Here is a 25,711-nt window from a genome sequence, read left to right as displayed (position 1 = left end):
TGACCTCACTGTTCAAGCTAAGATGCCTATGCCCATTCCTTCTTGTTGTATTACAAAATTCACTGAACAGAGGCATGCAGTAAACTTACATTTGCTTTAAGTATTGCTTTTATCCAAGCTTAGCTACATGTTACTCATAGGGGAAAAAAGTTAAGTTTAGATTTTCATTACTATTATCTCATTTTACTCCTTTAATCTTAGCAAATAAAAGCTTTCTGGGTGGTCAAACTGCAAAATCTATCAGATATGCTCAATTCACTTTGAATGTCATTTCTGAAGCAGTGCTAGGTAGCATGACAGTGGTTTTAACATATCCATCTTGAAAAGTGTGGTTGAAGATAAATATAAAGATCTTTGCAACTTTACATTTTACCTTCCACAAACTTGAATATGCATAAGAAAACAGCATTAAAAATACAAATTAACATTAATCCAATTAACTAAAAAACTGGCTGCACTACAAACGCTCTAGTTGACAGAAACTTGAAACCATAAGCCAAAGAGGCTCTGTCCAGACTATAGGCTAGCAGGTTCTCTTACTAAGAGATGTTTGACATAATACAAGCCGAGAATCTAATAATATATACAAGTATAATCAATCATATTTGAACATTAGTGTTGCTTATTATCATCTACATCTCTTCCACATGGAAGATGCAGAAAGTCTGCCTTTGGAAAGAGATTATGTCAAGCATTTCTTTCATCTTGTATTTGGTCTTACTATTAAGCACTGAACATCAACTTACTGTATGAAGCAACCTAAAGAACAAGTACATTACTCAGTGTCATGTTAAAAACAACATTTAATTCTTCCCTCTTGGGCATACAAAAGCAAAAGTCACAATTTCAGAGGACGGTTGACTGCCTCTGTGCATGAATCCCACCTTGAACAAGGCTTCAAGATTTGATTTCATTCTTTAAAGTAATTGAGTGGAATTCTTCATTTGAAAACTAGCTAACAGGAGCAGAAGTCTGTTTGAGTAAATTCCACACACCTTTCTTGGCAAAAGCATCAGCCTAAGGCAGTCCTTGCACCACTGGGCCTGCTCATTTGTTACTGCTGTTGTGCCAAGCACTGTTTGCAGATGGTAGGCCAGCATGCTGAATTCACCCATGCTAAAAATAACCACGTGAAGTGCAGAGAGTGGAGTGATACTCCTAAAGCTTGCAGAAGGGATGAGGGGGAGTGCCTGAAACAAAATTCTCATCTTCTAATGACTAGTCATTAGCCCAACACGTAAAGTTAAGTGTGTTCTACACAGGCAAGAACAATGCAATTTAATTCTTACATCATACATTGCAACTAAACAATTATGAAGAAAGTTCCTCATGAGGGAAGCAGAAGCCTTCATTTTTCCAGTTCTTTCTACACACATGTAGGAAGACTGACAGTTCTCAATGCAACTGTAGTTTTTGGTTTTAACTTACAGTACATTGTTGACACTGCACTGTCTATGCATAAAATATGCTAGAAATTCTAGCATGTTCTGTAGTCATTTTTATTTCCTGAGACATCTTATTCAACAACTCACTGCTTTGTAACTGACTGCCACTCCACAAACACTTTAAATGAACATCAGGCCAGCCAGCTACTACAATAGGCATCCTGCTACTCCTGTTCTTGCATGAAAAAGCACTTGCATTTTCAACTGAACCAAGGATCAACTATGCTTGAGAACTAACACCCAGCTATGGGTGTTCAGACACAAACATGAAGAGATAGGACTACTACTTTTGACAGCAAATATCAGCTTATAGTATTTGCTGCAATGCAAAGACTGTTGTTCAGTCTGCACAAGCTGCTGGAAGTGATGCAAGTGGAATCCAGTCTCGGCCACTGAACATTGAGCAATATATGAACTGGACCCATTCAGTTCTCGGCAGAATCTATACAAATTCAGCACAACTCCATTTGCTTTACAACTGGAAGGAATCTACCATAACATAGTGACAGAAGCTAGATTTGGCCCTATTTAAGGTACAGAAAAACACACATTTGCTTAGTAGTTGCCTAACAGGTTTGCTCACCATATGATTATCTCTGTAGTACATCACATGATAAATGTATGGCATAACGCAATTAAGATAATTGATGTACTAGGAAGAACTCAAGTTACAAGCCTATATTCACCATTCCTCACCGGAAAGGCAAGGGATTAGGATCCTAGTTGGCAATGTTCAACCTTGTTTTTTCAAGACAGCATTTCACTTCCAAAGGAAAAAAGTCAAACTGTGCTCCATAGAATAAAATTGTGCCCTAAACCAAACTGCCCAGCTAATGAGACGAGAGCCCTTGTGGAACACTGCTTCATTCAAAGAGGACATAACAGATGGCACCTTCCTTCCAAGGGTACTTGCCAAGATGGAAAGTTTCACTCAAGTTGTACATGCAACAAATATTAAGAAGTTTGAAAAAATACATGTACTAGTAAGATGCAGCACATATGCCTGACAGAGTCACCATAGGTATGGGAGCTTTACATCCACTGTTGTACTGCATAGGCAGGGTCATATGATGCTACCTCATGCAGATAATCCCCCAGTATTCTCCTGCCTGGATGCAACCTAAGTTTCCATCCCATCCCTAGAAAGATCCAGTCTAGCCAAATTAAGGTAGAATATGCAGGGGTGTTCCAGTAGAAGTCAAAGTAGAGGACAAGTTTCAGGTTTTTACAAACCACCAAGCTCCTAGAACACACACTGTATAAGTTAGGGAAGATTATTCCACTAAAGCCCAGAAGAAACAGAATTACTTTGTTGAAACTAAGCTTTTCATAAAGATCTGGATTACTTGCAGTTCAGAATGAAAGTCTGTCTGAAAAACATTAAACATCATCTGCTAGAGGAAATGCAAGAACAGTCACATTTAGAATACGCGTAGGGAGTTTTCATGTCCTGCTTAGAAAGTTCAGAGATACTGGCTACAGCTTGGAAGCAAGATGTTTGCCTGCAAAACAGAATTAGACAGCAGTCCAATTGTGGGGGGAGGCTGAAGGGAGGTCTCCCTGTCCCTCTCTTACCCCAGGGGCACAGCAGCAGCCACCAGCTCTGCCCCAGCCGCACGCACAGCCATCAAGGCACGGCTCATGTGGAGGGAGCAGGAATAGTCACAGCTCCCCTGTGGCTCCATGCCAGGCTGCGCGCCTGCACTGGTGTCCAGTTATTTCTATAATCCTTACTAGTAAGAGAGAGACACTGTGGGCTGCATCCAGCCCAGAGGCTGCCAACAAGACCATACTGAGACATGTATCCACAACTACAACACGGGCAAAGAACCACTTCGGTGCCCATGTCTGAACGTAAACAAATGTTGAAAAGTAATAAGCTGTGGTGTGCTGTTCAAGATAATGAAAGCTGAAGTATTGAAGAACGAGCCTGCTTATTTTTGAACAGTATTTCCTGAAACACATTAAAAATTCTCCACATACCACAATTATGACCAATGAGAAATCAGGAGTACTAGTTTAAGTTGTAACAAGTTCCTAGATCTAGTTTTAAGCAGATATAGCCTATAAATGGACTCCTTTTTGAGAATGCTCAGACACTACAAAGTTATTAGTATGCAGTCTCTTCAGCTGACCCTCACACATGGAACACCCTCCTCTACTTTGCTATTGAGTAGGTATTTTTACAGTCTATCTACTTAAGCATGGAAGTTGTAAACAGACACCACACAGTGCATCTGCCCTAGGGCATCAGCTTCTGCTGAAACTGGCTTGCTTCCCTTCAGTTGCCTGGATCATGACCAAAGCTGTCTGCCTTCAGTGGAACAAGCTCCGTACAGCCTCCGTGCGCACAGAGCCGCCAGGAGCCTCCTGGCTCCAGAGCTGCCACGTGCAGCGCCTGCATTCCCAGCTGTTCTCCCCAGACCCACGGCCCACAGGGGCCACTCCTGCTCCCTTGTGGTCTGGAGAGGGAAAGGCTGTCCGGTGAATGACCTCCGCACCGTGCCAGGCGGTCCCAGCAGGCAGGGATGAAAGCAATATAGCTGGTGAAGTGAGCTGCTAACAGTGATACCAGCTACAGGCCACAGCTGGCTGCAAGGTCATGTGTTAAGTCAGAAGAAGGGGAAGATGAACAACATGAATCAGCAAAGAGGTAGCAGATTCACAATGACAAGAAGGCATAGAAAAACATGTACCCTCAGAAAGTTAATATTCTAAATGAACAACAGTTATCCTCTTATACAGGGTCACATGTCTTATTTTACAGCTCGATTAGCTAGTTTTCCCACAAGTGTTGATACTAGTTCTCTAGTAGCCTGAAGTGCTGACAAAACCAGAACGTACAGGCAACTCAGGTCTTCAAGGATCTAAAAAGCAAATGCTTCAAAATACAAGACATCAATGGAACTTTGCATTGTGGGCATAAGTTCCAAAAATACTCACATGCAGTTGGGCTGAAAAAGCTCCAGCAAGTTTCACATTAGCAACGAGATCCCTTTTATGCATCTTTTATATGCTGAAGAAAATTGTTTTATTTTAATTATGAAACTAAAAGTCAACCCAGAGTGTAATTCATCTCTAAGTACCCTGAATTTAGGATTTTGGAAAGATTTGTTTTCTTAATTAATGTGACAGCAACACCATTTATGTATGCTATTCAGTAGACTGTGAAACAGAATTTCAAGCGGTACCCATCAACCAGTATAGTCAGGGCAGGCAAACCAGGTAAACATACTTCCTTGTCAACTGTTTAAAAACAGAAAAGCAACTTTCTGATTGAAAGGTACTGTTTGGAGGTGCACTTCACATGAACAGTAGCCAATACCAGCCAAAAAATGTCAGTAGAGGAATGTAAGCCAGAAACCACTATTCCTGCCAATTATATTTCAAGTTAACTCCAATGAAGCAGGTTTAAATCTGCACCAAGTTTCATAGAGAGACCTGGGGTGTGTCTATCTGCTCCAGCCTCCCCCACTCAGCCAACTAGCCTTTCAACACTAATCCTGCATTCCTTTGACAGCCCTTAGAGAAAACTGTCCCCCTCTCCTTTGATTTCTCAATATTCCAGAGTTTTCAGGAAATTTTACTATCTTTCTGAAGTCAGTTTAGGCAGAGACTAAACTGTCCTTTGCTTGGACAACTTAGTGAACAGAAGCTTTCTTTGGACCTCCTCTCACACTTGACTTCCAGTCTCAGCTCCTAACTTGAGATCCAGCATGTCAGAATAAGCATGCCTTCTCCATCTCCCCAAAAAGTGATGAAAGCGTGTCAAGTGTCTCTTTCCCATCAGAACTGTTTCCACTAATAAGATTGCATTCCTGAAATCCATAGCATACTCCACCACCTCATGCTGAAGGGATAATCTTTTCACCTGCTGGAGGCAGCAGTCAGCTCTTGAAAAACAGGGGACAAAGATCAAGAACACATGCATTGTCTCCATTTCCTTGCACAGAGCAGTCACGCGCAGCTTTTTGGAATGACAAACCAAAGAGGTTTAACATGCCAAAATAAAGATTGAGAGTCTCCTCTTTCATACTCTTAGGAAGAGATGTCTATTTTAGGTACTTGGTATTGTGGTGGTGTTTTGCCCAAGTGTCTCAACTGCACAGAACTAATTCTGTACAGATATTCATGAGCATGTTTAACAAGTTTTAACAAATACAGCAGGCATCTTGCCAGTCACAGCTGAATAGCAACGAAATCCAAACATGGACATTTGGGCAAAAGTTATTCATTACTTCAGAAGAAAGTGGGAGGAGGTTATTTATTTTACAGTATTTCTATAGCGCTATAAGGATTAACAAGGAAACATCCAACCTTAGCCAGCCAGCCATGGGAAAGAACACACACACAGAGCATAAGTACCATAACAGGTGCACACTGTGGTATGTTACTATTGCTGTTTGGCAAAAAAATTAGCTGTTTTCGCATTTATAATAGTAGTTCAGTTCAGCAGTTCAGGGCTTTGTTTTTATGTTGTTTTTAAATGACCTATTTTCATGCTTGCTACTGTTATTCTTCTAGAGTTGTATTCTACTGCATTCTAAATTATTTTATGTCTTAAAGCAATACTCAGAACTTTAACAAAAAACCATTAGTGACAGCTAGAAACTGAAGCACATTTTAAAATATGAACATAATGAGCTTGAAATATTGAAACAGAATTGTTTGTGCACTTTTTTTGAAAATTTGTGGGCAGTAGTTTAAAAACAAATGTGCGCGATTTTCCAAATCTTCCCTTTATAATAGGATTTGAAAATACAGTTCTTAATGCCTTTGATTTATTAAAAAAAAAAAAAAAAAAAAGAAAAAAAGCAGCTCATATACAAGCATAGGAATTTAGGTTAAATACTAACTGCACTTACTTAACTATGACAGCCTAAAACCTCTATATTGCTTCATGGCATCCATTACCTGCTTTCAAGTCGACCTGTTACTACTACAACACTATTTCCACGAGGAAATTGGTCCTGGTAGCCTTGAAACTATGATTTAACTAGAACATGAAGTGTCCTTCTCCCCACACTTTTGTTTCATTTTAAATGGAGTATTAGGTAGGATACACATTACAGAGGAGTCATCATGCTGGTCAGTTGTACTCCTTTTGGTGGGTCACTAGTTACTTAAAAGCTTTGTTATGTGCTTATTAGTTTTCCTTCATCTAGAACCACCTGAAATTCAACTGAAGATGAGTTTTATAGAAACTTAAATCAGGAACAACCACTGATTACTTCACTTCTGTCTTGTATCTTCCATTAAACCCCAAGCAAGAGTATGCTAAACAGCAATATGCAAGCTTATGCTCAGTGCGTTAATATTTTAAACAAAAAGTTGCAAACAAGTTAATTGTGTCAATACAACTTTTATCTGTGGTAGTAATCTTTCATGCCTTACTTCATATATGCAGTTACCTCAAGTTGATTGGAGGAAAACAGCAGAAAGAAGGCAGAAATCCCATAAATACTTTGTTTACCAACAGGAAAGTGCAACAGAGACAGAAGAGAAACAATGGTCATCTTTACTAACAGCCTGCATAGAAAACTGCATAGTATCTTTTTAATTAGAGTAAACTGATCCCCATCACCCAAGAAATAAGTACAAGCCACTTTAAACAAAAGGATGTAGTAGGAAGAGGCCTACACTGCTGCAACCTTTACCTTGTATTCTATGTTTGCAGAATTAATCGCTTCATTTAGGAAGGGCAAATCCTCAGTTCCACTATACCGCTCAGTAAGTGTATCAGGGACAAAAGCAGTTAATGCAAGTAATGAGTTACCTTTACAGCTGCTGTCACTGCAGCAGTTGCTGCCAAGTTCAAGCCTTGCCTTCCAAAATTCACCATGGTCTCATAGCCTCTCTCTTTGGCTTGCACAATGTATTCGTCAATCTCCTAAAAGCAAAAGCAGGACAAATTCAAGTTTCAAAGGGCTTTATGTATGAGAATCATGTTACTCTATTGTTGACAGGTAATACTGGGAAGACAGAAGAAATGTTTAAGAAAATATGCTCAAGTAACTACTCTTGCTTTTGTATCCTGATACAGTATGTCATTCATGTATACCCTTCCATTCAAAAAAAAAAAAAAAAAAAAAGAGAGAAAAAAGAAGTCTGGTCAAACAAGGAGATACATTTGATTGTAAATCACTAGTGTCTGACTCAAAAATACTGCAGCCACATAACAAGTCCTTTACTGAGAATAAACTTAACTTGCCAGATAAAAATTGTTCAAACACAAGTATGCTCAAGATGAAACTGAAGAGTTTCTTAGAAAGGTAGAGTTAGCTCACAGAAGCCAGAGCTTTGACATAGTTCCGTACCAAGGGCAATATAGTCATAATATTTGTCTCCCGCATACTGAATACCTGGAGCTAGAGATAAAACCTTCAAGGCAGTACACAATAGCTAGCAGATTATGGAGAAAAATCCCTTTGGCTTATGAAGTCGCAAACTGTTTGCAGTTCAGCCTTCATCAGGACAAGCAGGCATTACATCCCCTGTCTGAATCAGTAGCAATGTCAACTCCATCGTTTGCCCACCAAAGGCCAGGCCCAGCTCTGGCAGGTATGAACACCCTCTGTACTGTGAGGTTCTTCAGGGCAGCCTGCACACTTTTGCTAATCACTATTCCCATAAAACCAAAAAACACTGAAAGAGAGCTAAGCAAGTCTGTGGCCCTATCAACCTTTGGCTAAAGCTAAAGCTACTTCGGCTGTTTTCTGTTGCCAGCTGGTCCTCCCTTACACCTCAGAGAAAACTCTCATCTCTTCAGTTTGCACACCAAAATAGTCATCAACATCATTCATCCCGAGAAGTTTTATGACTAGGTTAAGCCTATCAGCATACGGCATTTCCACATTAGCCATTAAATATGAGATGTTTTCTTACCCTTTCTTTAGAGGAAAGAAGAGGATGGAGAAGTTTTCTGTAGATTAAACTTGCCCCTCTTGTATAGGGGGAAAGAAGCCAAATAACAAAAGCAATCTTCAGTTCATAATACAGTGGAAACCTACAGACAAGTAAGAAGTTACACAGTAGTAACAACTACAACAAGAAAATGCACCTTAATTCACCACTAAAGAGGCTTTTGCAAAAAAAAAAAAAAAAAAAAATCTTAGCACAGTTTTTCACTTACTAGAAGTTACATAAGAAAAAAAAGCAAGTTATTTATGAATTTATTTTTTGAATTTCATGTCACCTAAAAAATGGAAATTGATAAAAAAAAAAAAAAGCTTTGCCTTATACAATCCTGCACAGAAAACCACATAATTCATCCATCGAAGAATTTAATTCTCCTAGATTCTATAGCAAAGGTAGCAGTTTGACAGTCCCAAGTTCCAGAGAATTATAGTATACAAGATTTTTGAAAATAGGTGCTATTCTTCATGTACATTGAGAGCTTTTCCTGTGATAAGCTAGCTACAAATATAACTTCTTTATAAGAATTAAATCAGTACAAATCAAAGAACACTAGAAACAAGCACAGTTACCTCCAAAGTTTATATAAAAAAATAAAAAAAAAAAGCAGACTTACCAAGAGACTGTTAGGTCAGTTATTGTTTCGGTTACTGTATAGAGAGCAAACACAATCCAATACATCATCCAGCGAACCTGAAAATTAAAACACTGTCTTCAGTAATAACTTGGATTTCACCTTTTTATAGAACACACAATACACTTCACAGTCCATCAGTGCGTAGTTGTCAAAAACAGACATTCACCAGCATCTCAGTCCATATCAAGTTGCTTTCAAGTGACATTATATAAAGATCTCGGAGGGTGTTTTTCAGTGGTAAGAACCACCAGTGGCAGCTGCAACAAGCTAAAAGAAAGAGTTGGGTCATCAGGGTCACAACCTTACCTAGTCTGTCTTCTGAGTCTACTTCTAGAAAGCTTTAGTGATAAAGCACCCCGTAAAGACAGTCAGTAGATTACTGCAAATACAAAGTACGATTTCCACCATAACGCTAAAGAACATTTCACTCTTCCACACCCATCCATTCATCTATAGTGTACAAATAGTCAGTATGAGTTAAGCCAGGCAGCCTTTGCTTTCACAACATACATTATTTGGCTATGTTTTGCAGTAACATTCTACGTGCATGCTTGGCATTTTGACATTGACACTGGGGCAAGGCAGGACAAAAACATTTTCATGGAACCTTGCAATTCTGTTCTTATGTCAAGAGCCACAACATTCTTGTTAATAAAAAACCTCACATCTAAGTGTCTTGGAGACACACCGCCTCACCCAAGGCACTAGAATTTATACTGTACATCCCTTGAGAACAAATGATGCTCTTCAATTGAGCTGACTCTTTAGTCCTCTTTTCTATTTCATTTTTCTTGAACATCTGTCCAAATTTGTGTTCCTAAACTGATTGCTTCTTTCAGAATAAAGATTGCAGAAGTAGTTCCATGCATTTATTTTCTCCAGATGACCAGTGGCCAAAAGCAGCATATTTCCAGAATAGGTCAGTGTAAACCACAACTGTGTTTTTCTAGTTATTACACATTCAACTAAACCAAAAAATTCCAATGCTATCAGTATAAAAAAATAAGAAAAAAAATGACATCATCTGCAGCCAGATGCAATAGTTTTGCTTCATCTGCAATATAAGACTACCAATTCTTTTGGCCTATGCTCAAAGTATTAAACACTGCATTTACTAGACATTAATTCATGCCCTAATTTCATATTGCTCTTTCAAAAGGTCAATTAGTTTTCTACACAGCATGTTGCTCAAATGTAGTCTATACTTTTAAAACAATCTTTTGAAGTGAACTTATATAAGTACTCAAAACCTCACACTATACTGCTGCCTATTTCATAGCTACGCATTATACTTTCAAAACACTTTCTTAGTCACAACTCGAGTTGTGACTAAGATCTTAAGTAGTTTTCTGCATTTCAATTTGAAAAGAAACTCAGTCATGTGATGACGTTTTTCACTTCAGTCACTCAGAGGATTTAGATATTTTAGGCTTGAATAAGCTAAAACAAATGTACACAACAGCTGAAGTCATCTCTGACAGGTCATGTGAGATTTAGACTGGTGACTCTTCTGCAAGCCAGAGGCCACACCTGAGTAAAAAATAAAGTTAACACCCACCCTTACCCCATCATGTTATACACTATGTAGTCATATTATTACATTTCAATTTCATACCCATGCTACTCATTCCTTAATCAACATCTACTTATCCAATTAGGAGCAAGAGGAGAGAATGGGAATTGCTAGTGGAAAATGCTCAGCAGAAGGACATCCATCAGAAGGGCACCTGGCATCTGCCAGGAACCTTGCTAAGATCTAGGCAAAGACTCTCACAGAACTGGTCCAAATCACATTTAAGACAAGCAATACATTATGTGCCAAACTATCATTTACATGTGAACCCGAACGACTTTGACCCGACCAAAAAAAAAAAAAAAACTAAGAGTTGGAATAAGTATTTATCACTGCCTAAAAGACCATATGATCAGCTAAACTCTTAGAGACAGAATTACAGAAAGCTTTAATTAGGTTTTGTTTTATATGTTGAAAAGGGTGACTACAGATTTGTTTTGTTGGACTCTTTTTCTAACATCCAAGCGCTACACTCTGTTGGTTTTGGCTGAAGTGCATTCTTTCAAGTCATGATTTTGAACCTAAGATTTGAGAAGATTGGGTGTTCAGATTTTAAATTGTTTCAGATGCTTATTACAGGCACTTAGTTTAATAGTGGCTGGGGGGGTGAAATCCATAATCTGGAAAAACCCTTCTCCTCAAGGATCTGAGTCAACTCCACTAGAACTAGGGAACTACAGGAACAAATAAGCCTCCTCAAAGCCACAGATCCTAACTGCTAGAATCTGAGTTCACAAGCCTAAATTAACAAAATCAGCAGAAAAAAAAGAATTTTATCTTCTCAGAAGTAATCTTTAACTGTTTTGCTGTGTTATGACCTACACAGCAAGTCAAGGTGTCAGTATGTTTAGTCACTGGTGAAAGCAGTGGCCAAGTCCAGAATTTCACACAAAAAAACATTTGCAAATGGGCAAACAAAAACCAGATGGCTCTGAGCCACACATAGAAAGGAAGTTGTGCTTGAGCCACAACATGACTGACAGTAGAGCTGAGCCACTTTGAAGGCTGCCATTAACCTACACCCTTGCTGCAAAAGGAAGTGACCCAGCTGAGCACATCAGACTCCAGCCATGGATCTTTCCAAGATCTCATTGGACACTCAACATCAACAAGCAACAGACTGGTAATTCACTGGGCTATCACTGCTATTCCCTGCCTTTGGGAAAAGTCATGGAGTCATGCTCAGACAGCTAAGGAGAGTTTAAGAACAATGTGATATATCTCATTTATCTCAGCCCCACAAACATTTTGTATGCAGCTGCAGTTTCAGGGTCTGGTCAAGGACCACAGGTGACTGAAGAGCAGTGTTTTTTTTTTTTTTTTTTACATCAAATTAAAATACACATTCGTAATATATGATTACAGGCTCTACTATAGGTCTTGCATTAGTGACAGGCATCTCTAAAAGGCGATCAAGAAAATCAGCCAAGTGATAGCTAACTAGACATTAAGTGTCAGGTAAGTGTGAACATCAGAGTATTTTAGGAACAACATTATTTTTCTAGAAAACATACTTTAAGAGGCAATCATAGTCTTAACTTAAGTGACTTCATATATTAAGTTCAAAAATCACTGTCCTCTTATTGACCCCAATAGATCTTCCTAGGGAGGGAGAGAGAGAGGAAGCAGATCATAAATTCTTCATATTATATACTTTCCAGGAAGGGTGAAGTAACTATGAGACAGAAGAAATTCTCCTCTTCTTTCTGAGGAATTTTTCCCCCCCAGAAGCTTTACTCTGATGAGCACTAACTGTATATGCATAAATAAGCTCTAATCAAGTACTGAAGGACACCTGCTTTGGAGCCTAGAGGAAGCGACCAGACTAAGTGCAAGACATGCAAAGACAGCAGCAGCTACTGCATTCTAGTCCTACAAGCAGGTACAGCGCAAAGCCATCACACATCAGGGAAGCAGCATTAGGCAGCAGCTACAGCTGCTTAGTTAACATAACCAATAATATTGACTCGCTGCCCCAAGTCAGATAACCAAATTCAGAACAAGTTTCAGAAGAAAGTATAGGTTAGTTGCAAAAAAAGAAAAAAAAAATCAAGTCAGGCTATCCCTTAGGACAAAAGAATAATTTGGTGACCAAAGCTCCTTGCAACTGCCACTGCATATATCGTTCGTGCAGCAATCATTGCTCACATTGAAAAGTAAGCAAATTACAACAACTGCAGTTTAGAATTAATGTGTTATTTTTCCTCCCTTACTCTTCTGTTTGCTCTCCACATCTTTGTATGCAAATCTCTTCCTTCTCAGGCTACATTTATCCTCCTCAAAAAGTGATAGCTTAGGCAGAGTCATCCTTTCCTCATGAAATTTTTGTATCCCCTGTTAAGCTCTATACAATGGCAGTTAAAGCGCTGCTACTGCTCATGCGTTCACTGAGAAACGATTTCTCATAGTTTATACAACAGGCATTGGTAGAATTGGAGACCCTCTTGTTCCCCAACAGTGCATTACTTTGGGCACTAAAATGCAAACAATACTATTTACGGCACATATGTTGGAAAAACCTAAAAATCTTAACTACAGTATTTAATAAAACATAACGTATTGGAAACATTTAAATAAAGTAGTGACAAGTCTGAGAAACCTTAACTTTAGCATTTCAAACAAAGTTAAGGATTGCCACTGCAATTGCAGTTCTTTTTAATCTAATACTGACCTTATGATAACAAGCTTTCATATGATTTATTGCACTGCACACTGAAAATTTCAGTTGTACCTCATGAGAAGCATTTAATAAAGCAATTAAAAGGAAAAACTTACATATTCCTTCACATTTTTTGTTTTCACAGCTTTGTATGAGTAATATGCAGGATACAGCATCCCAAACACCAGCCTATTGGAAAACAAAGAGAGCTTTTAGAATCTGTTATGTTGTACATGACAAAGTAGTGACAATGCATCATTACACAGATCCAACCAACTCAATTAAAAAAAAAAAAATCTGTTCTATAGCTTGAAAAAATTCACATTACAGGCTGCTCAAAATAAATTTGGCAACACACAAAAATAAAGTAGCACGAACAGGCAAGTCCCTGCAGACCATGCAGTTTCCTAAATCTGCCTCTTAACAAATGTAGTGTAAAACCAGTAGCTCTTCTAGTTCAGCTACAAGCAAAACCAGCCCTGCAGCTTGTCCATATCGGAAGACTGCTTCCACAAAAGAAGTACTATCACACTTAGATATGCCAGACAACAGTAAAGAAATAGTTGTTAGAGAGCTCTCAGTTCCCCACAAGATGATTTTTGAAGGATTTTTTTTTTTAGACAGGGTGAGCATTATGAAACATCAGCTCTTTTTGCTAGCACTTTAACAGCAACACATGGAAATGCAGAAAAGGCAACTAATCCAGCTTTGCTCAGACAGACAATTTCTGCTTAAAATTTATCAAACATACAGTGTAGAGCAGGACGAGAGGGTGCCAAGCAATCCACGCTGAGAACAGGAGCAGACAGATCTGCTTTAATGACAATTTGTTACTACACAGTATTTCCAACCAGAAGTCTTGGTCACAGTGGTGGAACAGTTTTTTTAATGATAAAGTGAACAGCAGTAGTTGTGATCTCCTTGACAAATCCAAGAGCTCTATACTTTTGCTTCACTAGGTAGTTTGCACTTTGTAGTAGTCAGGCAGTCACCTGCCCTTACCTCTGACTGGCCCAAAGCAACAGCTGCAGGAAAGTCTGGCTATGTCTCTGCAGCAATACTTCCAACATGCTCAAGATGGTTATGTGGGAGAAGTTTATACTTCCAGTGATCTCTAGAGAGCTCCTAAGAAAATTCAGAACTCTAAAGTAATTTGTTTTCTCACATTAAACACTAAGGAAGATGGATAACATCATGTTTTCAAGAAGAATACGGCTGGGGCAGTTTAGTCATGTGAAGTTTCAATCCAAATGGTTAAAGTTCTCTAAAATTAGTAACTAAAAATAAAGGTTTTATAGTTGTCAAATGACTTTAAATATATCCTTCCACCTGTCTGACCTACAGAAAGCTGCATGGTGCAATCCAATTTTGTTTTGTTATGCCCAGTAAAGAATTCTAAGAAACTGTAGACTTTTCTTGCAACTGCTCCAGGAGCCTTCATCATCTACAGGATATTATTTGCAAAGGCAAACTTTCCTGGTATACAAGACAAAGCAAGTTTGACAGGTCAACCAGTTTGCTATATCCTGTCTTCCAAACACCTCTCTGCAACACAGGTAATAGACCTCTGCTTGTAAGGAAGCCGGTTTGGAACACTGTCGATCACCTCCAACAGCAAAACATAGCACATAAATGAAAATAAAATATGAAATTGTTAACAATGGTGAGACTTTCCAACATCAGTGATACCATAGACACAATACTTCTCCATCTTCAGTGTACAAAATTGACCCCGGTAGCTCACAAAGCAATCTGTTACACGTGGGAGGAGGTCTACTGTTTTGAGAGACAGACATATTAATATAAAGCTATAAATGCAGTAAGTGAAAGGTGCAGAAAGACTGCGGCAAGACCACCACTGAACCATTCAGGCTTGGAAAGGCCTTGTGAACTCATTTAGTCCCACCTCCTGCTCAAAGCAAAGTCTGTATATCAGATTTGAACCACACTACCTAGAGCTTTGTCCAGTCAGGTCATGGAAATTTCACAACCTCTGGTCAACCCGTGCCAATACCTGATTAACCTCATAGTGCAAACCTTTCCCTTAAACCCAGTCAGATCCTCCCACTCAAGCTCATGACCACTGTCTCTCTTGATCAAGTCGCACAGCAAGAAAGCAAGCCTGGTTCTGTCTTCCCAATGACAGCCCTGCAGGTATGGGAAGGTTGCTATTTATTAGGGCCCCCAAAGCATTCTCTTCTCGAGGCTGAAAAAGCCCATCCAGACTCTACTCACAGGTCATGTGCTTCAGCCCTGGACTGTCTCGGTGGCCTCTGCTAAACTTCAAGTTAATCAACACCTTCCTTGCACTGAAAAGCCCCAAATTAGACACAATCAAGTGTATAAATCCTACATACAGCTTCCACCCTCTCCTGCATGTAACTTTCAGTTATTCCAAGAAAATGTGTATTTTCCTCATCAGTTACAATAAGAAATTACAGAACGAGATTATTCTGACAGAGCTTGTATTTTCTTACCTTCCAAAGTCTTTAAAAAAATAATTTTCCAGTGTCCCAAATTCAATTTAAAAAATAATTACTACCTGATTATAAGCAAGATTAAAAGTCAGCTAATGATGTGTAGCCCTGTTCTAGAATGCAACAGTTTCTAAAACACAAGACTAGATCTGAACAAAGCTTCTGAGGGACATCTGTAACCTGTTCACGCTTGGGGCCTGTCTCCATACAACAAAGCATTAAAGCCGGACAGCAGCAAAGGAGCTGAAGAGCACCTGAAAACATCCACATGACAGGATTCCTCTAATGGGAAGGGATAGTATACTGCACAACTCTTGCAGCAGCGCATACAGAAGAACATAACTGATATATCATACCGGCAGTTTTGTTCACCACTGCAATTCTCATGAACAATTAAGGTATGAATTAAAGCTGTGGTTTATAGTCAGAGATGTATGTTCAGAATTTCAGTCAATGCTGAACTTTGACAAAAGGTAATTCCTCAAGCACTTGTTCAAGTCTAGGCTAAGCTGCCACTTCACTGTAGCAGAGCTCACCTACAAGTTCCACGTGTGAAAATGCATCTTGAAAAAAGCCCTGCCTATTTCAATTCCAGTTCAGCATACTTGTCTGTAGAGGCCTATCCAAACACGGCAATTTATTACAATCCAAAGACCTTTCATCCTAAAGCCAAGGAACACACCAGTTCAAAAACACTGAATGATTTTATTCTTCTCAAATAGAAGAAAATCCTGATAAAGCATGTTAAAAGCTTCACTTCTCCCAAGTAGCATGAGATCTGGAAATGGAAAGAAAATTAGATCAAACACCCTTAATTTGGATGAAATTCTGTAGACAAGAGCTCTTCCTCTTCTGTCCCTGTGGTACACCCTGTTCAGCAACCCAGCTCTAATGGCTTTCACCTTTCCTTGTTCTTCTGTCTGAAATTACAACCATAAAACATTAGAGATAAAGAAAGCCTCATTAATCCTAATAATGTAGCACAGACTTTGATGGTAAAGTTTCTTTGCATAGAGAAAAAACCACAATAGAGGTTCCTGAATGTAATAACCACTAAGTCAAAATGTTGCATAAGTATATGCCAGAAGTTACTGGCCAAGTGTGCACTTCATCCCCAGCTGGTCTAAAATTAACATATAGCTACAAGTGGATTGCATACTTAAGCTCTCTCCTGTGAAGCCTAGGAAATAGAGTCAGGTTCAGTTTCAATTTCTTTAGCAGATTCCTTCTTTTGTCTATGCTTTTCCATTTACACTATCCTCAAGTAATACTGCTTTTATTAAAGAGTTAATTTTATTATTTATTTAAAAATTATTTATTTTTTTAATTTAAACATCAACTCATGCCCCAAATGTAACATTCTAAGACGTGATAGAAACAAGAATTGGAATAGCATGAAATTTCTTGAAAACACTACTTCTGTAATAACTGATCTTCAAGTAAGAAGCTTATAGTTACAGTAAGAGGATCTTTCAGCTAAGTTAAAGAAGTCCTCAAAAGCTGAGAGCACTAGCACAAGAAAACACCATAAATTAAGTTGGTAGGAAGGACTTCCTAGTTAGAAAAAAAGTATTATTCAATATTGGTCAATAAAGAATTGGAAAAATCCCACTTACTTCCTACTCATTATGCATAGTGACTTGTTCATGTCTGAGAACATTACAGGCATCATGATGAAAACCTCAAATTCGAAAGTATGCTTGTTTTTGCTTAAACCCCACCATACACATGCACACATACACAGGCAAATTAAAAACATGAAGGCAGTATCTAAAATAATGTTAGCTTCCAGTAGCCAGTATCTCATTAGTTTAAGGGCTCCATTAAGACCTGACATCTAATGAATTGAGGTGGGGAAAAGCATCAAGGTTATCAGCTTTTACTACTTGATTCTTATAATTCTTCTAGAATTCATTATTAAAATCAAAGAATAAGCAGCTTAAGTAACACAATGTTATTTACTAGTGTTCAACATTGCTGTAACATGGAAATGTTACTAGAACTTCGTCACTTGCCCAGTGATCAAGTGCAACTAGATTTTTCATCCCCTTCCTTCTCTCCCCCAAAAAGGAGGAAGAATATAAAAAACATTTAGCCAGTAATAATAGGAACGAATTTCTATTTCCGTATGTCCAGAGTTGACACTAAGCATGCCATAACTCTGTTGCCGACTTTGGCATCACCACCTCCTTCACATGGGCAGCAATCATCCATCTCAGCTAAAGCTAACAGACTATATCTTAATTTTATACAAAATATATAGCCTTCTCTTTGCTGACCTTTGAGCTGCACTCACTGGCAAATTCAGCTTTGCCCCCAAGCTGTATGTCATAGATTAGTATACAGACAAAAACAGTAAGAGAGTTCACTGTAGCTGACTGAAGATCGGGCAAGAACACAGAACAGTAGCAGTAGGAAGCCTTGGCATGATCAGTGTCACTGCCACAGCACAGACAGCACAGTATCTTCTAATAATTTTGATGTTCAAATAAATATTGAAAAGTCCTCAGTTTTTACCACCACCTACAGCCACACAAGTGTATCCTTTTTCTAGGTATTTCTCAGTAACCATAAAACATGCTTCAAGAGTGTGCCTGATTATGCCAAGATTTTGTAGATTTAAGAACTTAAAGGTGTGTGCATATATGTATTTCTTTTTAAATGCAGTTCACACTTCATAGTGGATATGAGCACATAAAGCCAGCTTCCACAAGTGGAAACAGATTTCAGAGTGCGATGTCATTTACTTTTTTCCCACTAGTAGATACATGGCTAATCCTGCTTGCTAATGTAATTTTGCTGCCAGTTGTACACATAGCTATTTCAGTTTCAGCTGTATTCAGCAACTACTGGAGCATTTTTTGGAATGCCACTTCCTTTGAAGATATTTTGCTCATTTAAAGAGCAGCATTTCTCAAGCCTACAGGATTAAAAACAAAATGTAAAGCAAAAGAAAAAAGAGGATGAAGCCTTGAACAATGTATTTTTATCCATATACCTGTAGTAAAAGAAATAACTTGCTCTCCGCATTATTACATAATCCTATCTTACAGTTTAAATCACTTTAAAGTACATGATTTTAAAACACATTTCAAAAGCAAGAGAAACCAATTCTGCATTTGACTGATAACTGAGAATCAGCCAAGTCACCTGTACACCCATACTCTAGCACTGAACATACTTAAACTGGATAATAAACAACCTTAAAGCTTGTGTGAAGAAAAAAAACAAAAAAATCAGATGAAATCCTCCAAGTCTGTCCAAATTACTACCTGCATCCAGACTCTCCAAACACTAAGCCATTAAACCAACACTGCATTTAAGATCTGTCTGTTCACATTGCTAAAGAATTACCATCAGCAAGAATCACTGTCCAAAACTTCCTTCTTTTGTTCCTCTTATATGCAGAAAGAGCCACAAGTGCTCCATAATAACAACAGCTATTAAGGAAAATCATTCAGTATGAAATTCTTTAGGGAGTTATTTGCTAAGCTCCCTCTCCTTAACAAGGCTGCTAATAGAGATGACACTGATTTGGCCACCCAGACAGACTGAAAATCTGGGATACACTGATACAGAGACAGACATTTGTTAATGCGTGCATCTGCACAGGAAGTGTGCACCCACATCCTGCAGGATCACTTGACAGCATCTGGTAAATTCGAAAATCAGAAGTTTCCCTCTCCATTTCCACAAAACTGTGGAAGTGAATATAAACACCTGACATGCTTCCCTACACTGACTAAGCCCAGTTCTCCTTCCCAATGGCAGTGTTTACCCTGAAGTTATGACAGAAACATCTTCTGTTCCAGCATACACATACAGGGTTTTATAAGAGCTGGTAAGACAACACAGAAATACTAGAAGTAACGCAGACGACTCTGCTGCATGTGTGGTATCAAAGTCTTAACTGCACTGTAGTAACTATGCATGAACTAGGTCTGATCTTGTTGGTATTCCTTTGCTTCTATATGAACCACAATTCCTATTCCACATTATGGTTAGTGTTTACATTAAGCAAGATTCCATCTATAAGAACTTTTCCAATGGAAACTAAATAGAAGATGTCTCAAGAAGAATACTTGGAACTTCAGATGGCTGTTCTTGACCTTTTAAAATTTGTATTTTTGGCTATAATGTGGTAAACTTAATTTGTAATGAACAAAGTTATACCTGTTATCCACCTCTGTATAGTAATCTCATGTTCACAATATGACAAACAGGGTACTTGAAAGAATCCTATTCAGGGAGGAAAAAACCCTAGAATCTGAAGGAACAAGCAAGACTGAGTCATGCCTACCTCAAAGGGTTACAAATAGGCATTAAGTTCTGGTCTAAGCCAGACACTTCCTAGATTTTTATATGCTTAAACAAAGCTCAGCCTGACATTCATCTATAATGTTCTCGAGAAGGGCTGCACTAGACAACGACACCCTCACCAACACTCAGAGGTATGTATCAGAACAATTCACAGAATATACTTGGATGGAAATTCTAGTCTGTTACAGGGACAGGGGAACATGGTGAGAAACTCCTGAACTTCACACCAAATTACATTTTTTTTGGGGGGGGGGGGGAGGGGGTGGAAATCACATAAAACCTGTGAAACCAACAAGTCCATTAACAGTAGCAAACCTTTAAGGAAGCCACTCCGTCAGCAGACTGTAGTTACCAAAAGGCAGGAAACTGATCAGAAACAGATCTAAAACCTCCACAGCAATCTTCATCCCCAAAATTCATAGGGGGAAAGAAAATAAGTTTTAACAAATAAATACACTCAAAAGGACAACAAAAACTAAAGAACACTTTAAATACACATTCCTGCCTAGGAAACTGAAATTCTCCAAAGCAACTGCAAGCTTTTTTCCATAGCACACCATAACAAAACCAGCACAATTACTCAAGTAATCAGAAATCACCTTGAATTTTAAATTGAAAATTGACTTCCCTGACAATCTCACTAGAAAGGGAGTGTTTCCTATGTCAGGAACATTTGTTTAATAAATCAATTACAAGCAATCTGATGGGGACTATTAAGTCTTTTTCCAGTACAGAGCTCCAAGCCCTGTTCAATGTATTACATAAATATGAATGGAATACTATCTTACTGACTAACCCCAAAGTAAGGGATCTATTGCCAAATATTCTGCAGCTTCTCTCAATACAGAAAACAGGCCTGCCTGAACCTTGAAATAAGTCTAGAACAGGACGCAAATTTACAAAAATACTCTCTGTAAGGGTTATTCTGGAATCCACGTAAGATCTATCAGTAAGGTTGATCACTTATTTGCATAGGCTAACCGGTTTCTATTAGACAAAACAAGATTTAGATGACAAGAGAAAACACACCTTCAGTTAACTCATTAACTTTGCAAAGAACTTCTATTCAAATTCTAATGAGGATTGATCTGCTGGCACCATGAAGTAGACATCGGTATGCATCACCTCAATTAAGATTTACCTATAGAAGCACCCCCCCAAGAAGTCCCACGTTTTACACATGCTCAAGAAGAACTGAAAGCACAGTAAACCTTCATAATATTTTCTAGGTTGCCTGTTACTCATTCTACTTGCTGCTACAAACCGTCAGGTAACACAAAGCCTGGAGAGTGGTCTTAAGAATGAACTTGACACCCACACAGAGTAGATGCTCTAATCTATTTTGGGATAAATTAACTTTGAATTTCCAACTCTGCCTATCCATGGCTTTCTGCCCACCAAGCCAGTTCAGTCATCCAGCAATCTATGCCAGATCTATGTTCTCAAGCCCTCTTCTCTCAAGGGACCAATTTCAGGGGTGTTATGATAGCCCTCTTGTAGGGATCTATGTGGAGATCCAGTGTGGAGCAAGGTATTCCTAAAAACAACTCCCAGAGCAAAGTCCAGGCTATCCTCCACCACTGAGTCAGCCTAGACTTGGACTTTCACACAGACGACATGCACCACTGCTCTAACAACGCAGCTCTCCCAACTGCGCTTTCTCAACATTGATAGGGCATTACCTATATGCATATCCTGTGAAACAACACACCCTCTGTTCACGTACAGATCACATAAACCACAGATATATCTGGGAGAAGCTACTGCATGTCCGTCTCCCCAGAGCAACCTAGGTAGGCAGCCTGCCTAGACAGGCTGGCCGTTCCCAATCTTGCAGGCAACAGACCAATTCTGCTAATCCTACAGCTCTCCTAAGGTGTCAAGGTCAGTGCCAGCATCAAGTCACACAGGGCGTCACTGTGCCCATACAGAAGAGAAATGTGGTATAGTGTAGCTTTAGAAAGAAAGTCCAGAACTGACTGACCAACCAGCATCTCTTGTTCTCTTGGATAACCTGGATGTATTCTAACACAGTGTATAAATCTAAAGATACCATCACAATACCAAAATAAAGTAGCTGTCATACCCTTTTCAAAACAGTCAAAAAGCCCAGCAAACCCAACACCAAGGAGGATTCAAAAATGAGGACTGGAAGTCAAATAGAAAACATATTAAGTATAGCAGTTGTTATAAAAGTCTCAGTCACTTTTCTGCATGTCTACTACTTCATTTATTGTAACAAACATGTCTGCATGTTAACAACCAACTACTGTAACAACATGCTGAATATCCTTGTACTATTTCCTGTTTACATACTTACTAAGATCAGCAATGACATAAGCAGTCATCAGGTGATTCCCTCACTCTGTGTGATCTCATAACTTCTAAGCAATCACACACAGTGAAACCGAAACAGAAAGGCATCTATAACACTTCGACATGATAAAGAACAGGTAGTGAAGGACCTCAATACAGAGTAACCTTCATCAGGTAAGGTCATTCATCTAGCTCTCACCTCAAGTTTAATAGCAGAATTTTATTCCCGTTCACTAAATATTAATTTCCAAAGCTACTCACACATTAAAAACTTCAAATATGTTTTCTTAATATCTTACCTCATGCACATATAGAAAAGAAACAGACAGCTCCCCCAAGACCAATCACCTGAACTCACCTGTTGCTACAACTGTTAACTGCTCCTCATCCAGCCTTTAGGACCTCAACGCAGCCAGCTATGCCAGAGGTGAGCAAGACTGCACAAGGAAAACTAGCCAACAATTACAAAATATTACCCCTACTTTTCACCCAGCTCTCCTTCAGAGAGCCTAGTGAGACTTTGTTCATAGTAAGGGTGTTTCCTTCTACTGAGCCATGCTTTTAAATGACCAGGAAGCACAGTAAAATAATAGAGGTCAGCCAGAAGCAACCAACTGATCTTATTTTTCATTTTTAAGTAGTCAAGCCATCAACTCTACAATTAGAGCAACACATCTCCTTATCTCAAGGTTATCAGTAGATATTTTCTGTTTTTATTTAGCATATGCTCTGACCCCTCCATGGAGCAGCTGGCTAAAAACAGTTAATACTACAATTATTTTAAATTTAAAAATGAAAGCTGATACTAACATTGACATTTAAGGAAGTTGTCCCATAGCATGAGCTCTATTTTATGACACTGTGCTTTAGAAAATGTTATATAATAAGGATAAGGCTGCCAGAGAAACATTTCTGAAATTCCTTGTTTTTGAAGGTCTTCACGCAGTGCCCTTGGAGGTTCGACAAGCCAGACACACAGTTGTCATGTGCTGAACAAGGTTAATAGGAACATTGCAAACCAGAATGAGGCATTTAATTTTGTCATGGGGTTTAAAATACATATGCACTTGATACCTAACTTATTAATCCTGTTTAATTAAAGTCAAAAGCAACCAGCTCATTTACGCTCTTACTATTAGTTGTTTCCATGTCTTCAAAGTAATTTTTGAAGGCCCTACAATTAAATCTTAACTACTGTGCAAGAATACAATGTTCTTCATATCAAAGACACTGTACAAGAATCCAGAAGAGTCCTTGCAAACAACTTCCATTCTAAATTAATTCTAATTTAGACTTCCAGTCTAAATTGCACATTGTAGAATTGTTCATTACAGTAACTTCAACTAATTAACGTAAAGTCAGTAACCACTCAAAGATTTGTTTCGTGCCATGATAAATTCTGAAACAAACAAGGATAGATTTTTGAAGAGCCAAGGAATATATTTGCAGAAATCAACAGTGGTTTTTTTTGGTTTTTTTTTTTGTTTTTTGTTTTTTTTTTTTACAAAAAAAAAAAGGGAGGGGGAAGTTTCATGTTCTTAAAACTTCAGCTCTGTAGAGTCTTTAGGTAAGAATCAGACTCCCTTAATGAAATGCTTGTTTTGCCCCAGTGTAAAAAAAAGGAACTGAAGCAGTGAAATAGCATAGCTGAAGCATAGCAATACTAGTGTAAGTGATTCAAAGGCTGCAGTTAATAGAAACCAAATAAAACTAGCACCACAAAAATAAAAAGACCACCTGTAGAAGAACAAAAAACCCACTACATTCTCATTACTGCAATTCTATGGGACATTTAAAATTGCCTTACAAGTGTATCTAAGTCCCAAAGCAAGATAACTCAGGTTTTAAAAGAGCAATAATCTCTCATTGTCAAGAGAATTCAATTTTTGTCATCCAAAAGAATCCAAGGTCAGCTTTTTCATTTTTAGCACTACCTTGGGCTTACTTTGCCTAAGTTATATCATCTCCAAGATGAAGCTATGGAAGTCAGCATGGGAACTCTGTAGTTACCACACAGTCACACAATATAGATGTCCAAGGCCTAAGTGCATCAGGTGGAAGGAAATTATCTGTAGTTAAGCATTTAAGGATGTTTTCTCTATTGTCTCAGGAGTCACATACAGGAAAAGTGACCAGACATATCAACAATTTGAACTGTTAAAGTTCAGTAATCCAGAACTTCTAATATAGAGTTTTGTTTCTTAAAAAAAGAAAAGGAAAGGGGAGGGCACTGATACTCTCTGAAGTCAAACTGTGAAGTGATGTTCACTCATATCATGCGTTAGGTATCTAACATGTTCTTTAGTTTTCAGCTAGCTACTGCACTGGAGTTTCCCTGTCCTGGCTTCCACCTGAAGATCACCAGATCAAAATCTAGACTCATTCCAACACCCTAGAATGCCATATACTTCAGAAATGCTGCTGTAGAAGAGTATCTATTCTTGCTTAACATTTCTGGGACAATGTCAACATCAAAATAGCTGGCTACAGAAAAATAATACTTAGAACCACTCCTAGTTTAAATAGGGATTGCTTCTCCTTGTTCCAAAGAAAACTGCATTTTAATTATGGGTCATTTTTAAATGAAAGACAAGCTTCACTGGATGTAGCCATATATTGAGCATTATGGAATTTTTCTAAATAAAAATAAGTGTCTAACATGGCTACAGGCCATACAGTAAGTAGACCATGAATCTGACTGTTTGATTTTAAAGAATGAAGTTCATACTCAGAAAGCTCCTGCTTCAGTCATAAACCTTAGAATCTAAGGATGCTGTCACAGTCCAGCCTCAAAGTCCTGCCTTTCCCAAGAGAAATTATACAAAAAGGCAATGGTTTGGGCAAACAAAGGTGCAAGTACACCAACTCCTGAACTGAAATGAATCTGTCTTACCTCTTCCCCAGACAGTGATCCTTTTGCCTTCAGTCATCAGAAGATACTTTTCTCAATTTTTGCTATAAGGTCCTAAGTCTCCAAACAATTGTTAAGCATATCATGACTAAAACCAGTATTTTTGAAACTCCCAGAACATTCAAAAACAAACTTCCCCATTGTGTGCAGAAAAGGGCTTCTTCCATGGCAGATACCATTAAGACAATGTCAGGACTTGTCATTCCAAATACATGTTTCTTCAGTTATAACCTGTGCTTAAAGAAGCCCCATGACTACACTGTTAGGCAGCAAAAGCCAGGTACTGACAACAAGCAGCACGTGGAATCTCTACTGGACTCCCTCATGAAGCTGTATTAGTAACTTAATCTTAACACGAGGAGTATTGTGCTAAAAACTACCTCCTTTCCCAACCCCAAACATTTATTTACTTCTCTTGAGACTAGTGTTTTAATAAAGTAGTTTGAGGGATGCGCTTT

The 25,711-nt window shown here is 38.5% G+C and overlaps 1 protein-coding gene across 1 annotated transcript in view; it reads right to left on the bottom strand.

Annotated features, from left to right (window-relative positions):
- Positions 1-25,711, bottom strand: part of REEP3 (receptor accessory protein 3) — a 41,743-nt gene that overhangs the window by 8,903 nt on the left and 7,129 nt on the right. Inside the window, exons 2-5 of the mRNA XM_062579736.1 lie at positions 13,346-13,418; positions 8,977-9,053; positions 8,331-8,451; positions 7,222-7,335 (exon numbers count right to left, since the gene is read on the bottom strand). Of these exons, the coding sequence (XP_062435720.1) occupies positions 7,222-7,335; positions 8,331-8,451; positions 8,977-9,053; positions 13,346-13,418 (385 nt within the window). The remainder of the gene's footprint in view (positions 1-7,221; positions 7,336-8,330; positions 8,452-8,976; positions 9,054-13,345; positions 13,419-25,711) is intronic.

Source organism: Rhea pennata, chromosome 7, assembly GCF_028389875.1.
Source record: "Rhea pennata isolate bPtePen1 chromosome 7, bPtePen1.pri, whole genome shotgun sequence".
Taxonomy (NCBI): Eukaryota; Metazoa; Chordata; class Aves; order Rheiformes; family Rheidae; genus Rhea; species Rhea pennata.
This window is presented reverse-complemented; position numbering and strand designations above follow the sequence as displayed.